Source organism: Chlorocebus sabaeus, chromosome 20 (assembly GCF_047675955.1).
Source record: "Chlorocebus sabaeus isolate Y175 chromosome 20, mChlSab1.0.hap1, whole genome shotgun sequence".
Classification (NCBI taxonomy): Eukaryota; Metazoa; Chordata; class Mammalia; order Primates; family Cercopithecidae; genus Chlorocebus; species Chlorocebus sabaeus.
This window is the reverse complement of record NC_132923.1, coordinates 57,882,476-57,897,600: the sequence shown is the minus strand read 5'-3', so window position 1 is coordinate 57,897,600 and position 15,125 is coordinate 57,882,476. Positions and strand designations below refer to the sequence as shown.

Genomic DNA, 15,125 nt, shown 5'->3' with positions numbered 1-15,125 from the left:
CACGGCCAACAAGCATATGAAAAAATGTTCGCTGTTACTAATTGTAAGAGCAATGCAAATCAAAACCACAATGAGATATCATCTCACACCAGTCAGAATGCCTATTATTAAAGGTGAAAAAATTACAGATGCTGGTGAAGTTGGGGAGAAAAAGGAATGGTTATACACTGTTGGTGGGAGTATAAATTAGTTCAACCATTGTGAAAGACATGGTGGTGATTCCTCAAAGACCTAAAAACAGAACTGCCATTTGACCCAGTAATTCCATTACTGGGTATATACCCAAAGGAATATAAATTGTTCCATCATAAAGACACATGTTCACTGCAGCACTAGTCACAATAGCAAAGACACAGTATAAACTAAATGCCCATCAATGGTAGACTGAATAATGAAAATGTGGTACATATACAGCATGGAATACTGTGCAGTCATAAAAAGAATGAGTTCGTGTCCTTTGCAGGGTCGTGGATGGAACTGGAGGCCTTTATCCTTTGCAAACTAATGCAGGAACAGAAAACCAAACACCACATGCTCTCACTTATAAGTGGAAGCCAAATGATGAGATCACATGGACACAAAGATGGGAACAACAGACATTGGAGCCTACTTGAGGGTAGAAGATGGAAGGATGGAGAAGATCAGGTAAAATCACTAATGGGTACTAGGCTTAATACCTGCATGATGAAATAGTCCATACAACAAACCCCCATGACACAAGTTTACTTATATAACAAATCTGCACATGTACCCTTGAACTTGAAAGTTAAATAAAATAAAATAAATTATAAATTAAAATAAAACCTCTTATTTTTGTTCTGAATACTAGCATCCTAGTGAGGTATAGCAAGGGCCTGACTATAAACATGGAGGAGAAGAAATGGATGAGTTTATTTGTGGAGGTAAAAATTTGTTTAGTAGTTAATGACAATCTGGACTAAAAAGTGATTAATCTATTTTAAAAAGATTATTCTTGAATACTGTGAATAATGATGACACTTCAGTTGATGTCTGGTGTTGCCTGGTTTACAATGCTAACTACTTTTTGTTTTGCCCTTGTTCTCCCTCAAAAGGAATCTGGCATGCTTACGAGAGCTGCTTGCTTTAGTTCACACTTGCAGTCCTCTGACCGTTCGCAATCATATAAAGTAGAACCTGCTTCTTGTCACATCCACAAACAAGGTCCTACATCTCAATGAAGATTTTTGAATGACTATGATGTATATACTGATCTCTTCACATCTCACCAGTATCACTTATATGTAATTACATACTTTTCTTTATCATGCGTGTTGTCTTTTTTCTCTCATTCATACTGTAGTGGGCAGAAGATATTTCTTACATTTTCTTTGTCTTTCTATCATGCCCAGAGCACCCAATTAACATGGTGAACTTAATCATACGGTTTGGGTCTTCACCTAGCAGAATATTCTAAAGCATAGGATGACAAACTCCTAATCAGGAGGTCATTGTTATCCCCAAAATGGCAAGTGGTGATCAGTTTTGAACACCTGAACTCCATTTAAAAAGGAATCCCTACTTGGTGAAGTAGAGATTTTTTTTGTGACATAACAGTTATGTTTTTTTTTTTTTTTTTTTTGTTAAATTCAGGGATTGTCATAAATTTACATGCCATAGCTTTTAGTAATTTTAGATTTTTTAAAATTTGGTGTTTACTTCTTTTTCCTTTCCAGATACTTGGAGCATATGTGTTTGAGTAGGGGCAGCGTGGCTGGATCTGAGATACTGGTCTTCTACTGCTAAGGCTCCACAACTCTGTGCTTGGGAGGGTAGAAGGATCTGACCACCTGTTGTTATGGGGGAGCTGCATGATATCATTTCGGTTTAGTCTAGTTCTTATTACCATTGCTAGTCTTGGCTTAAGAGACAGTCTTCACTTTGATGGTATGTATAATTTACTTGGTGATCACAGTATTTCATTTCCATCTTGGTCTCTTCTATTTGTCAAAGACGAATATTCATATGTCCATTCAACTCATTCTCTTCATTGTACATATCTTCACATGACCTAGGCAGCCCTGCAACTTCTTTCCATTTCTCCAACTTATCTGTGCATATAGAATAGCTCAAGTCTTTGTGTTTTGCCCCATCATTTTATTACTAGGGACACTGTATAATAATCTTTTCTGCCCCTGCTGTTGAAGAATAATCCAGTAAGCACATCGCCTGCAGGAAACTCCATACAAAAGCAGGTGCTAGTCTCTAGGTTCACATTTGGCTCGAAATCAGGGGATATATGCCAAATTCTCATAAAAAAAGCTCATCATAATCTGGTATTCTTATATCCCAGGGACACATGAAAATTCTACAGTCATTCTAGCAATGTGAGACCAGGATGATAATTTTACTCTTACTATTTTGATTCCATGCTCTGCAAACTTTTTTGAGTATTCTTCCACATCTTGTCTTCAGGGGGTTGGGAAACACCATCATTTTTTCTTATCGGTAGATAAAAGAAAAACTTCTAATGGAGAACATTGTCCTTCCCTAAAGGCCAAGCATGCTAACTCTGAGACATCACCCACTAAGCTCCCTTCCCCAGTCCTCTCACAGGGCTATAGCTGGTCCTTTTCTTTAATTGTGTGACGCTTGGGAAGAGTCAGGCCTAAACTATCAGTGGTTCTTTTTTATATGTTTGGTGTTCAATATCTCTTTGACTTTATCTTTGGGCTAGATACTATTCATGGGCAACAGAAAAAATGTCATCTAACATTGTGTTACACAACTTAATAATAATAGCAATATGCAAGCATTAGCACAGAAGAACAAAGATAACTGGAGAAAAATAATTCACTTTGATTCAATAATTATCTAATAATTTCTTAGTATTTAAAGAAGATATCATAAAAGATGAGAAATATTTAATTTTAGAGTAAAACTGAGGGGCCTAGCTCATTTTTTAAGCAGCCTGACCCTCTGGTTAACCTGGAAATGATTATCATACAGAGACTGTATGGGAGATAAATTGGCTCATTAACTCCAGACTAGAACAATGTGACGGTGTTCATTTAGACCTCGAGAAAAGTTTACAGGACTCATTTTTAAGTAATTTCATCTAAATTCTCTGTATCTTACTATAAAATAATCCAAATTAGCCTTACATAAGCAACTGTTAAAAACTATTTCAGAGAACACTTCCCTGTCTTATTTTAGAGAAGTATGCTCCTGTTTTTGTTGTTTCAGGATAATTTCTGTCATGCTACTTTTTATCCAAACAGTAAGAGTCATTGCTCCACGGACCTTTGACTTGTACAAAACAATGGCAAAGATGGATTTTCCTATGGTGAGGAAATCAGTAAAATTAGGATATGCAGAATATGTCATCACATGAAATACTCACATCAGAGCAATCCATAAAAATATGTGAGTGGGACACCATTTTATATTCTTATGTGGGTTGGAAATTTTGGAGCTATAATAAATTAACTCAAATTGCTTTAGCTTAAATCTGGCCCTTGGCTTTTCTTTTATAAAATACTGTTTGATTTATTGTGAGAATTATAAATGAGTTTTTGTGATGAGTAGAAAGTACAGTTTATGAATGCACTTGATTTCACCCACACCATTGCAAAATAAAGCTTGATGAAAATTCTCTGCTTTGCATTTCAGGTCTTTCTCCATTTAGCAGTACCCTCATAACCACAAAAAACTCAAAGGAAAGAGGAAGAGAGAAAAAGAAATTCAAAAAGATGACTAGCCTATGGTCAACACATATGGAACAAAGTTGTCCAAAATATTGCCATAACTTCTCTACTGACAATTCATTCCACTCTAGAGTCTTGTCAGACCTCCCAGATTCATTGACAGACTATTATATTCAGAAAGACTGTTGAAAACTTTCAGCACTTAGAAATGCTCTTCAGACATATAAAAATGTCTTTATTTATAATGGAACATATAATACCTGCCAAATTTGTAGGTTTGAAACCACTTCCAATAAGAATTAAAAGGCCCTCTTCCTTGCTGAAATAGGACTATCTCAATATATGACTTGTCTGTTCATAAGAAATAGCGAGTTCTTGTCTCTGATGTTGCAATTTAGTTTAAAATCACTTTATGATGACAGGGTACATAAAGATGATAAAACTATAAAGATGACAGTCTAATCTTCAAAGATGACCGATCATCGATAAAAGATTAAATAATGTAAACATCTAAAATGCCAGATTATCAGCTGGTTGGCACACTCTCTGTGTTGAAGTATGCCAAGATATACTGATAAGTGAAAAATGCTTTTTCCTCTTTGTTATGCAGACATCTATCCTCCATCAAGAGGGGCAAACGAATTGTAATAGCTTTGAATTTACAAGATATACATGTATTTTTCAATTACAATATGTGTAAAATGCTGATAAGTGATATACTGTAAAACATTCAAATTCTTTTTTAAAAAATAACACCTTATTGCTGGAAATTTTAAGCACCCTATAATCATCACTTTTTTGAATTGTATTAACAATTTTATATATACATACAAGAATGATTAGGCATGCTGGTCCTATAAAACTCCAAATAAAGTTGTTTTCTGTGCTAAGCCAACATCTGAAAAGTAAATAAAAGATTAATCTATAAACATGTTTGCATGTACTTTAACATAGCAAAATTATCAAAGATATGCAAAGCACATTCAAAATTGTGTTTCAAATGCCCATGAAATCATTTTAACTTACACTTTGGTTGTGCCATAGTATCTGTATCCTAGTGCTGCTGAAAATCCAACTACCACGGCTGGGCTTAGATAGCCAAAGATATAAAAATTCTTGTGCAAAAATCCCTTGTTGTAGATGACTCCCACAACAATGAGATAGAGATGTATGCCTTCAATGCACATCCATGCAAAAGCAGCTAAAAAGAAGTAGTGTAGCAGTCCGGCAATGATTGAACAGAAGAGCTAGAAATCAAAGAAAAAAAAATTGGCAGTGTTTGTTTTAAAATTATCATAACATACAATCTCAACTTGCTCTGTAAATCACAACTTTCTTTATACTATAAAGTATGCCACATATTTTAATGATGAATCATATTAAAATATCATGTCAGTTCTTAAAGATGTACTAGTTCTAGCTGATTTAGGAAAACAACTGTGCTTCATCAACGTGAAATATTAACTAATCTTGGGATAGAACTAAGTTACTGTTTTTGTCCACAGGATTATAACTTTTATATATTTATGTTATGTGATAAATTGTGGATTATTCACACGTACACCATGGTATCTTGGTTAATATGTTAGGATTTAAGTTGATTTCTGTTTTGGAGATACCTCTCTTTTCCTTTATTTTATTCATGCTCGAAGAATGAAAATGACTTACAATACTCTGCTAAACAAAATAAAATAAATATCTTAGGTGACAAAAATAAAATTTACAAAATAGATTAATAATATATTTCATCAAAATATCCATTATAGAACTACTTTAAACTGTTAAGATTATCATGTAAATTTGAGATGGCTTTCACTTAAACATTCTTTTCAGTGGTTATTTCTCATCTAGAACTAAAGTTAGGCCTATAAGAAATAATAGAAAAAGAAGTAGTTATACTTTCCCATACTAGTAAAGCTAAAGGTATATATCATGGGAGAGATAACATAATACATACTTATGTACCTATCCCATTTAAAAAAAAAACTATAATTCAAGATTAATGATATGACATACTAAAATATGTTAGAGAGTACTCTATAAGGCTGGGGAACAGAAAGATCATTGGCAATTAAAATTTGGAAATCACTAGCGAGGAAGTGGGATTTAAGATATGACTGGAAAAATGGGACAAATTTAATAGGTGAAAAGTAGTTGAAAGTAAACACTGTAAGGAGTAGTTTTGGGGTGAAGATAATGGTGGAAGGTAACTGAAAGAGGAACTAGGCATTGTAGGATAGTGGGAGATACATAAAATTGGAAAGTGTTACGAATACCACTGTAAAACATAAAAACAGATAAGGAGTTTACAGTCTGGTGTATACTATTTAAAATAAACACTTCTTGCCATCTACTTCAGAAGAAAACCTTGCTAACTGATTGTTAGTTTCAGTCTTTGAAAGATTTCTAAGAATGGAAATATGGAGGCAATTTCACTTTTTGTGGTCATGAGAATACACTTCTCCAATATCCAACTGCAAGGGGTGCAACTGACCTAAGGCTTCAGCTGCAGCTGTAGGAAATCCATTGCTCTTCCCACTTCTCATAGGCTGCTGCCAGCCCATGACAGAGCACAGTAGGGTTATTGCTGTGAGAAACAAAGGATTCCTCTTACAAAGGAATCCTGCTCCTGAGGGACAAAAGATTTCCCTGACAGGTAATTTTGGCTCAAGGACTTCCAAGAGGATTCCTTAACACTTGTGCTGACTTTTCCTTAGAACTGCATTACTGTGTGGAACACTTTTGCCCACTCTTCTTTTCTTCCCTCAGAATCATACCTGAATCTTGGCCTGATAGCTTTCCAAGCCTCTCTCTTCCCATTTGCTCTCACCAGCAATTCCCTTAATAAATCTATTGCATGCTTAACCCCATCTTAACACCTGCTTCTAGGAGGACCAGACCAATACAATATGAAACCATTTGGGAAGGTTCGAATGGTTCAAAATCAATAATCTTGGGAAATGAGAAGTTAGAAAAGAAACTAGGTAAAACCAATTTATCACATTTCAACCTATAAACTGTGACTGCATTTAGGTTCAGTCCCCATTCTAAGATAAACTTTATTTCTAATTCTCTCTGTCCTTGGTCTTTGTTTAACGTCCATTTAAAAACAAAACAGAACAACAAGAAAAGTATTTATTCAGTTTGTTGCAAAGTTTTAATTTGTCCCAATAATTCATCATAATGAGGGCCCTTTTTGCTGAATGGACTCAATAAGTAGTTTGCTTAGCTGTGTTAGCATTATCAGACTTAGAAAGGATAGCTGAAGTACAAATTATAGAGTATGTCTGCCCCATTAAACCCTAAATTACAATTAATGTTTCTATGACATACACATTTAAGAAAGTACACGTATCATAGGACAAAAATAGAGATTAGGATGCCTACATACCTTATTAGTATTTGTATTGATCCCAACAAGAAAAACAAGTTCAGCAAGAAATAGGCTACAACAAAGATTTTTATGAATAGTTGTCCTGGTGCTTTGAATTTCACTGAAGAACCAGAAGGTAAAAATGCATATGGCAAGACAAATCAGTGAAATAATTATTCCTAGTTGAGTGATCCTTGTAAGAATATTATAATCTTTAATACCCTAAGGGAAAATAATAATAAAGCTGTTAAAAGAATAACTCAGTAACTTGTCAAAGGAACTACAACATATAATGAACTTCCTTTTTTGGTGAAACATTAATCAAAATGTTCATAAAATGTAGAACTATAAATATGCATTTAGATGAGAAAAATTTTGTACTTTTGAAAATCCTCAATATCCACATAAATCTGATGTAAATCATGTAGCACTTTAACAGTTCTGTAATTGGCGATTTTTTTCTAGGCATAGTATTAGTATTAGTACATGGTTTAACAATGTTATCATCATTAATTTCATTACATTAGAAAGGCAATCCATTATTGTAATGTGAAAATGGTTAATTAAAACAGATTTATCAGTGGTAAGACTAAGTCTTATGTCTATGCAGTGATTCATCTAAAACACATGAAACAAAGGTGTTAGCAATGCTGAATATAAGGATTATCAAGCAATATTGTTCAGAAACTTTAAAATATAAAATGTTGGTTTTATCCTAACTAGATGAATACTTATGTTTATATAAAGAATAGATGTTTATTTGCTTAACTTCAGGAAAAAATCATCGTTAGGACTGATATTATGTTTATGTAGATTTATTTGGTTACTTTATATATTTAATGATAGATTATAAATAAATATAATATAATGGAGATGCTAGCACAGAGCTATAAAATAAGAAATTATGTGATAAATATACAATGTAAGTAAGATATTTCAAAAGCAAAGTACATATCATGAAATCATTCACCTTAGAGAGATTCTTCATGTTTAAAAATCATGTGGGGTTCTACATTGCTAAAAATATGATGTTATAGCAAATATAGCACACTTATAAGTATTTTCATACATGATTTCAAACAATTTATTTTCATACGTGACAAAGCTCCTGAAAATATTTGACTTATTTGACTGAGAATATTTGACTTATTTTCAGGAGCTTTGTCATGTATGAAAATACATTGTCATCACAAAAAAGTGCCTTTAAATTCCATGATACATTAAAATGGGCAAATGGCTCTTGAAAGCAGCATTACAAACTAATTTTTTATGTAATCTACCAGATATTACAGACTAGATAAGTCTCAGACTAGAAATAATTTTAAATGCATACTAGATATGTTCTAGAAGGTAGGTAGGAAAACAGACAGAAAGAAAGATCCTGTTGGGGTTTTGTCTCTTATACTAAATGTGCTATCTAAACCCAAGAAAAATATATAAAAAAATAAATATTATCTTGAATAACATGGATAAAAACAGAAAAAGGAACATTTATAAATATGAAGGGGAAGGTTCTCTTACAATGGAAGGCCCAGAGGACATCAAAATTGCAAAATGTGTCAGGTGATTACAGCGGCATGAGGTGTGGGTCTCATTTGAGTATGTCAGCTCACAGCCCTCTGAAGACCAGGTGCCATTCATGGTATCGGGTGAGTAATTCCAAAATGCACATAGACTCTTATACCTATCTGTGATCTGAAAAAAAGATATTTTACTGATGAAAAAAAGATAAAAAGTTACATACATAGTATTGCTTTTGTCATACTTAAAATACCATTAATGTGATTGAAACAATGCCTTAACAGTGAAACACAAAACAAATTATAAAAAATAAAGGCGGCTATGTGGAAGAATGGAAATTTATATTGCAACAATGCTATATTTCATCAATTTTGTCTCACAAACGTGATAATTTTTATTAAATTATTCATATGTCATTTACCACAGTGCATAATTTTCATTTGCATCTTCATTCAGTACATGTTTGTTGAGTATTGACCAGATATTTGTCACTAATCCAGGTACTAAAAATACAACAGTGAACAAAAGAGAAAAAATTGTTTGCATTGTTGACATTACATTCTAGTTAGAGATGAAAAAGTACTCAATGAGAAAAGTAACCCTGGGTAAGAAGAAAGAAAGTGATATGGAGGGTTGTCCAAGGGGATGTCTCCTAGATTATGTCTAAGCAGGTACTTCAATGAAGTGAAGGGGGGGGGGGGTCCAACAGACTTGGGACCCCAAGTTGGGTCCCAAGTCCCTCTGTTGGGAACAGAGGGTTCCAAACAGTTGGAAATGCAAATGGACAAGCTCTGAAGTGAGACTGACCAGAGGCATTCCAGAAACTTGTAGAAGCCAGTTAAGTTAGAGCACAGTAAGTGAGGTAAAGAATAGTGAAGACAAGATCAGATACAGACATGGCACAGATGACACACAGACAGTGTGACAGTTATTCAATAAACGGTGGAGTTCTTATCATACTTTTATATTAACTAATCATAACACCACACCTAATGTATGGTTTAATAATAATTTATCAATAAAATGTTGAACTTGTAGAAATAAAAACTATTTCCAGTTATATAACAATTTACACTTAACTAGGTGCTTGCTTTCTTACTTTGTTTAGTTCAACCCTCATAAACGCGCTCTGAGATAAATGCTATGTTAAGAGGCCAAAACATGTTATTTTAAGGTGTATTTAAGACTAAACATTGATAAATGGAGTAATATAGAATCAAATTCCAATTTTCAGACAACTATTTATTAAAGAAAATGTACCTTGAGTGTCAAATGTATGATATATACTGTTCAAAGAGTGAGGATTATCAATCAAAAAGATAAAGTATCAGCTCTTCAAGGATGATAGAAACTCAGATGATTTAAATACAATAAGATAATTGTTTTAATGGAATAGACGTTAAATATAACCCTTAGGTCAATAGTTGGAGCACTGACAAAAACAGTGTGAGTTTGTCTGGAAAGATAATTGAGTTAAAATTGGAGAGATTGCTAGAAGTTTGTCAAGAAGGTCAAACTATATGAAGAAAACTGAAATTCTTTTAGTGCCTCAAAAAGAGCCTGGGAAGTGCCTAATTCTAGAGAAAGCAGAGGGACTGTAGATTTGAGGAGCCAGACTAAGCTGTGATTATGCGTACCATTCAAAAACAGACTTAAGTGAGGGTCTGTTTACACACTGATCTTTCACCATGTCCCACCACATTTTCTTAATTTTCCTAATCCTTCCAACCAGACTTCTGTCTGGAGTAGACAGGAAAGTAAGAATGTTTCTTCCTGAGAAACTGATTGGCCAAAAATAAACTGCTTTTGGGTACTGACATTCAGGATCTTCCAATACCATGGCCAGGAGCCTGCCTGATGAAAACTCTAGTGAAGCACACCACTGCCACAAGGCCAGGAGTGCACACCGTGTCTCATTATTAAATGGGAACGGGTGGTCACGAACCCCCAGACATCTGAGGACAAGCTCCAACAAGAAAGACAGGGAACCACGGTGAACGATCCAAACAAAGAAAGTCAAGAGCAAGATGACGCAGGGAGCAGAAAAGAGGTTTTTTTAAAAAATATATTAATAATATCTCAGAGAGATGAGATACTATTCCCATTAAATAAAATCAGGATTGAAAAAATAAAGTTTCTCAGTGAAAATAAAGTATAAAGTAAAAATAAAAAAAGTTACGAGAAAAATTAAAAATAGGAATGAAAAAGTTTAAAAACTCCAAATATTAGAAGCTCAGCTGGGAAGTCTAATACATACTAAGAGGAACAGAAAAAGAGAGCAGAGATACTGGACAGGGAGAGATTATCAAAGAAATCATTGTAGAAAATTCCCCAAAGTTGAAGACCATACATTTTCAGACTGAACAGACTCACAAGATGTTTACTGCAATTAATGAAGGAAGATTCACACCAAAGTATATCTAAAAGATTTTGGAATACCAAGAATAAAGATTCCAAAACTTTAAGAGAGAGATAAAGAGAAAGAGACTGATTGCATTCAAAAGACAATACATTTTAATTAAAATAATTAATTGCATTCAACTTCTCCAGGTTACCCTTGAAAGCTGGAACACACATGAACAAGGTGTAGAAAGATCTGAGAATAAAACATAACTCTGTACATGGTATTTATCTAACAAGTATAGGGGTAAGGTAGGAAAATATATTTGTGTGTGTGTATATATTTGCATATTTATATAAAACCTAATAATGCAAGAGCTTAAAAAATTGACCTTCTCTGTTTCCTCTCTCAAGCAGCCACTGGAGAATATGCCACCAAAATATATATATAAACTAAGAAAGAGGAAGACATTGCTGGAGGAAACATGGCATCTGACATAGGAGAGGAGTGAGGTGAATGGTGAATGATATGTGAAAATGATGGGGGGAAGGGAAGGCATGCCCAGGCTGATAAATGACCCAGGGGTAGATCATCCAGACAGCGTCAAGGCTACAGAGCCTTTGGAAGGATGTCTCCAAGACAACAAACTGGCTGATAGATAAGCTTACTTGTTCGAATGTTTTGAAAAGAGATTTATAATTCTGTCAAATATTTTGGAGACAAATTAACAATGGATAAACAGAAATATAAGCAAATGAAAATAAATGAATTTATTAACACCAGGAAAATGACGGAACTCCATGATTTAGTTGTGAATAACACACCAATTTATAGTATTATAAACATTGAAAATCGATTTAACCAAAAATTGGAAGTAAGCATGACTGGATGGATGGTTGAGAGAGTGTGTATATCACAACAGAAGATGTGTGTAAGAAAACTAAATCTGAATCTTCCATAGATGGAAGTCAGCAGATTACATCTACTTTTTAGAAGCTTAGGATAAGAGGAGTTACCATTTTTTGGTTTTTTGGTTGAAGATGATCCAGTACCAAAGGGGAATGGTTTCATTTTTTTATGAGGCGGAGACTTGAGTCTTTTTATTAACTGAGACACTGACACCAATGTGGAGAGATCCAGGAAAGATGAGATGGTGGATGGAGCATAATTTCTTGGGAAGTAGACTGGGATGGATGTAGTGGACCAAACTGGCCAGGAGTATCATAGTTTTTGAGAGCATGGACTATGGAGGAAGGCTGCAGGGGCTTGAAACCTTTTTCTACCAGTTAATTGTTGAGTGACCATGAGCAAATTATTTAATCTCACAGGCTCAGTTTCCTCATCTATAAAATAGTAATAATAGTATGTACTTCATATGGCTTTTGTAAGCATTAAATGAGTTTTTTGTGTGTTTGTTTGTTTTTAGTAAAAAACTTAGAATACTGCCTGGTTTCTAATCCAAGCACTATGTAATTATTGATTGCTATGATAATTGTTAATATTACTATAATTAGTGTTACTATTCTTCTGAGGTACTGTAGAAGTATGTATCAATCAGTCAAATCACAGATAAATTATCAGGGAACCAGGACACTGAAGATATTACTTATGAGATAGTTTTTATTTTCTCCGGTGAAAAAATGGGACCAAAATTTCATTCTCAGAGAGAAGGAACTAGAGACTAAGTAGGTCTATTGTCAGAGAAGAGTGGTGAAATTTCATAACAGTCATTACTTTGAATGGAAAATACATTTGAGCAGAAAGGCAGATAAGAGCAATTAAGTTTTCCCAGAAATTACTGTGAAGAGTTTTTGTTTAAATATGCGTTTTGTTTTGTGTCTTTGTCAAACAGGGATTGGTGAAGTGGGTTGTTCTTGGCAACTCTTTAGATGTCAAAACATTTTACTGATAAAAAACAGAAAAACCATCAGACCATGTAAAAGAACAGTGTTTAGTTTCTAGTATTAAAAGTGTATTTTGCATTTAGCATCTTAAATAGAAGTCTAAGTTTGGTTTCCAGTCTTAAACAATTTCACATTTTCTTTTTCCCTCAAAATGATGCTTACCATTATTTAAGTTTGAGCTATTTTTTACTTGCATTTTTTATACATTTAGTTTCTCTCTACCTTTGATGTTTTTACTTAACAGTGGCATGTTTGTATTGTGTGTAAGCAAATATATTATTTTTTTTTAGAAAGCCCCTTTTCTCCCATAATAATGCAAATATAATTGCTCAACTTCAAGGTACTTCAAATGGAACTTCGAAAGTACTTGAATCATGTACTAGAACTGAAATTATGTTGAAAGTTTAAGATAACATCAATTGTGAAATTTTTGCAAATAACCTGTGATTCTGAGTTGCCCCCATTTATTTTTAACTAAAATAGCTAAACAGTTGGTTAGTTCTAATCATGCTTTTTTATTGTATAACTTTAATTATATGAGTCTGAAAAGTGAAATAGAATAAAAAATAAGAGTCAAATGGCCTCCACTAATTTCTTTATGAAATATTGTAAATTTTGCTAAGATTTTCTTTTAATCAACACCAGAATTCCTTCAAATATTATTTTAAATGACAAGTATTAATGAAACACCTCACTTATTACACAAGTGACATTTATTTATTTCTCTGATTGTGATACTTTTTAATAACTCATTCTTTGAAACTATGAATATTTCCAAAATAAACAGTGTACTTAAAAAAAACAAAAATATTGCTTATTTCCAGAGAATCAAATTAATAAATTGTTTGGTATTAATTAGAATGTTTAAAGAGCCCTGAAAGTACACAAATAATTTGTAGAAAAATTAGTTAAAACCATTTCACTCTTTTAATTTCAAATCTGTATTTTTAAACTCAAGAACTTAGATAATTTATGTGACACAACAGAGAGTCCACTTCTCTGACTATATCACAGTCATAGCCAATAACTACCAGAAAAACAGCTTACCTTTCGGTGACTTAATGTAAATGTTATTTTTTCAAGTTCATACAACGTGGGTGGGTTTGAGCTCATTGAGACTGAAATTACTGAAGATATGACTCTTTCCTCCTCTTCAGAAATATCATAATTTTGAGGTTTCAATAAGAAGTTGTCAGATGATGAAAGCAAAGGACCAATACTCTTATAATACAAAAATGCAACTGCAACATTGCCTATCAATAAAATAAGTATATTTAGTGAAATTCTTATAAAACAAACTGTATATACACTCTTAAGATAAACATAAAAATTGAATAGAGAAACATTTTACATTAGGAACTTATACAAATACCCAGATACTGAAATATGGACCACAATAAGCCCATGCCTGCATTGTTAAACCATAGTAAGACATATTCTCTGACCTCTAAGATTTTGAAGATAAATATCCCCTTTGCACAAACTATCTTTAGAAGAAAAATAGTCCTAGATAAATTTACGCCAAAATCCTGACCAAGAACCAGAGTGTGAAGTGTATTCACTTGAATAATTAAATTTTGAGTTATTATGTCCTCGTATAAATATATGAATTTAAGAGATATTAGGAGGAAATTATCGCAGGCTGATAGAATCAATAAAATTTAGAGTTGAAGGAGTTGTAACATGCCACTGAGTTCAAACTTATGCCTAATAAAATGGTTTCTATTTAATATTGATAACATGTAATTATGCAATGTCAGGGTAGAAAATTTATTTCCTTGAGAGGCAGCCATTATCCATGTCCCCTAAAACTCACCAAATGCAGTGCAGCAGCATATAACCAAATAGCACAAAATTATAAATACAAATATTAATATCATCAAATACAAAGGACTGTAATAACAAAACTGGAAACCTCCACATCACATGAATAAATAGAATTATTTGGATATGACTGTGTGAGCTAGAAGTTGCCAAAGTGTATTGCTATTTATGTTTTCTCTCTTAATCTTAAAAGGTACCTCAAGAGACATTGTTAAGAGCCTTGCTAAACCCAGATACATTACATAAAGGATTTTCCTCAAGTGCCATCTTATAAAACTTATATTAAAGAAAGTATGACATCATTGGGCTAGTAAAATTATGACTCCAAAAGATGACAACTGTCCCAGGCTTTCCTATAAACAGACAAGGGCCTGAGGCACGACTTGGATACCTGTTAGGTCTACATGACCAGCTCCAGTTGATGAACCACGTCGTGGGACAGTGGCATCTCAGGAGTTGTAGTAGAAGATGATTCAAAATCAAATGACAAAGCAAAA

At 33.4% G+C, this 15,125-nt stretch overlaps 1 protein-coding gene across 1 annotated transcript in view; it reads right to left on the bottom strand.

Moving 5' to 3' along the window:
• The window catches only part of ADGRL4 (adhesion G protein-coupled receptor L4), a 118,027-nt gene that overhangs the window by 24,724 nt on the left and 78,178 nt on the right, over nucleotides 1-15,125 (bottom strand). The window contains exons 8-12 of the mRNA XM_007978197.3: nucleotides 13,852-14,057; nucleotides 8,560-8,733; nucleotides 7,057-7,260; nucleotides 4,692-4,912; nucleotides 4,497-4,563 (exon numbers count right to left, since the gene is read on the bottom strand). Coding sequence (XP_007976388.3) covers nucleotides 4,497-4,563; nucleotides 4,692-4,912; nucleotides 7,057-7,260; nucleotides 8,560-8,733; nucleotides 13,852-14,057 — 872 coding nt within the window. The remainder of the gene's footprint in view (nucleotides 1-4,496; nucleotides 4,564-4,691; nucleotides 4,913-7,056; nucleotides 7,261-8,559; nucleotides 8,734-13,851; nucleotides 14,058-15,125) is intronic.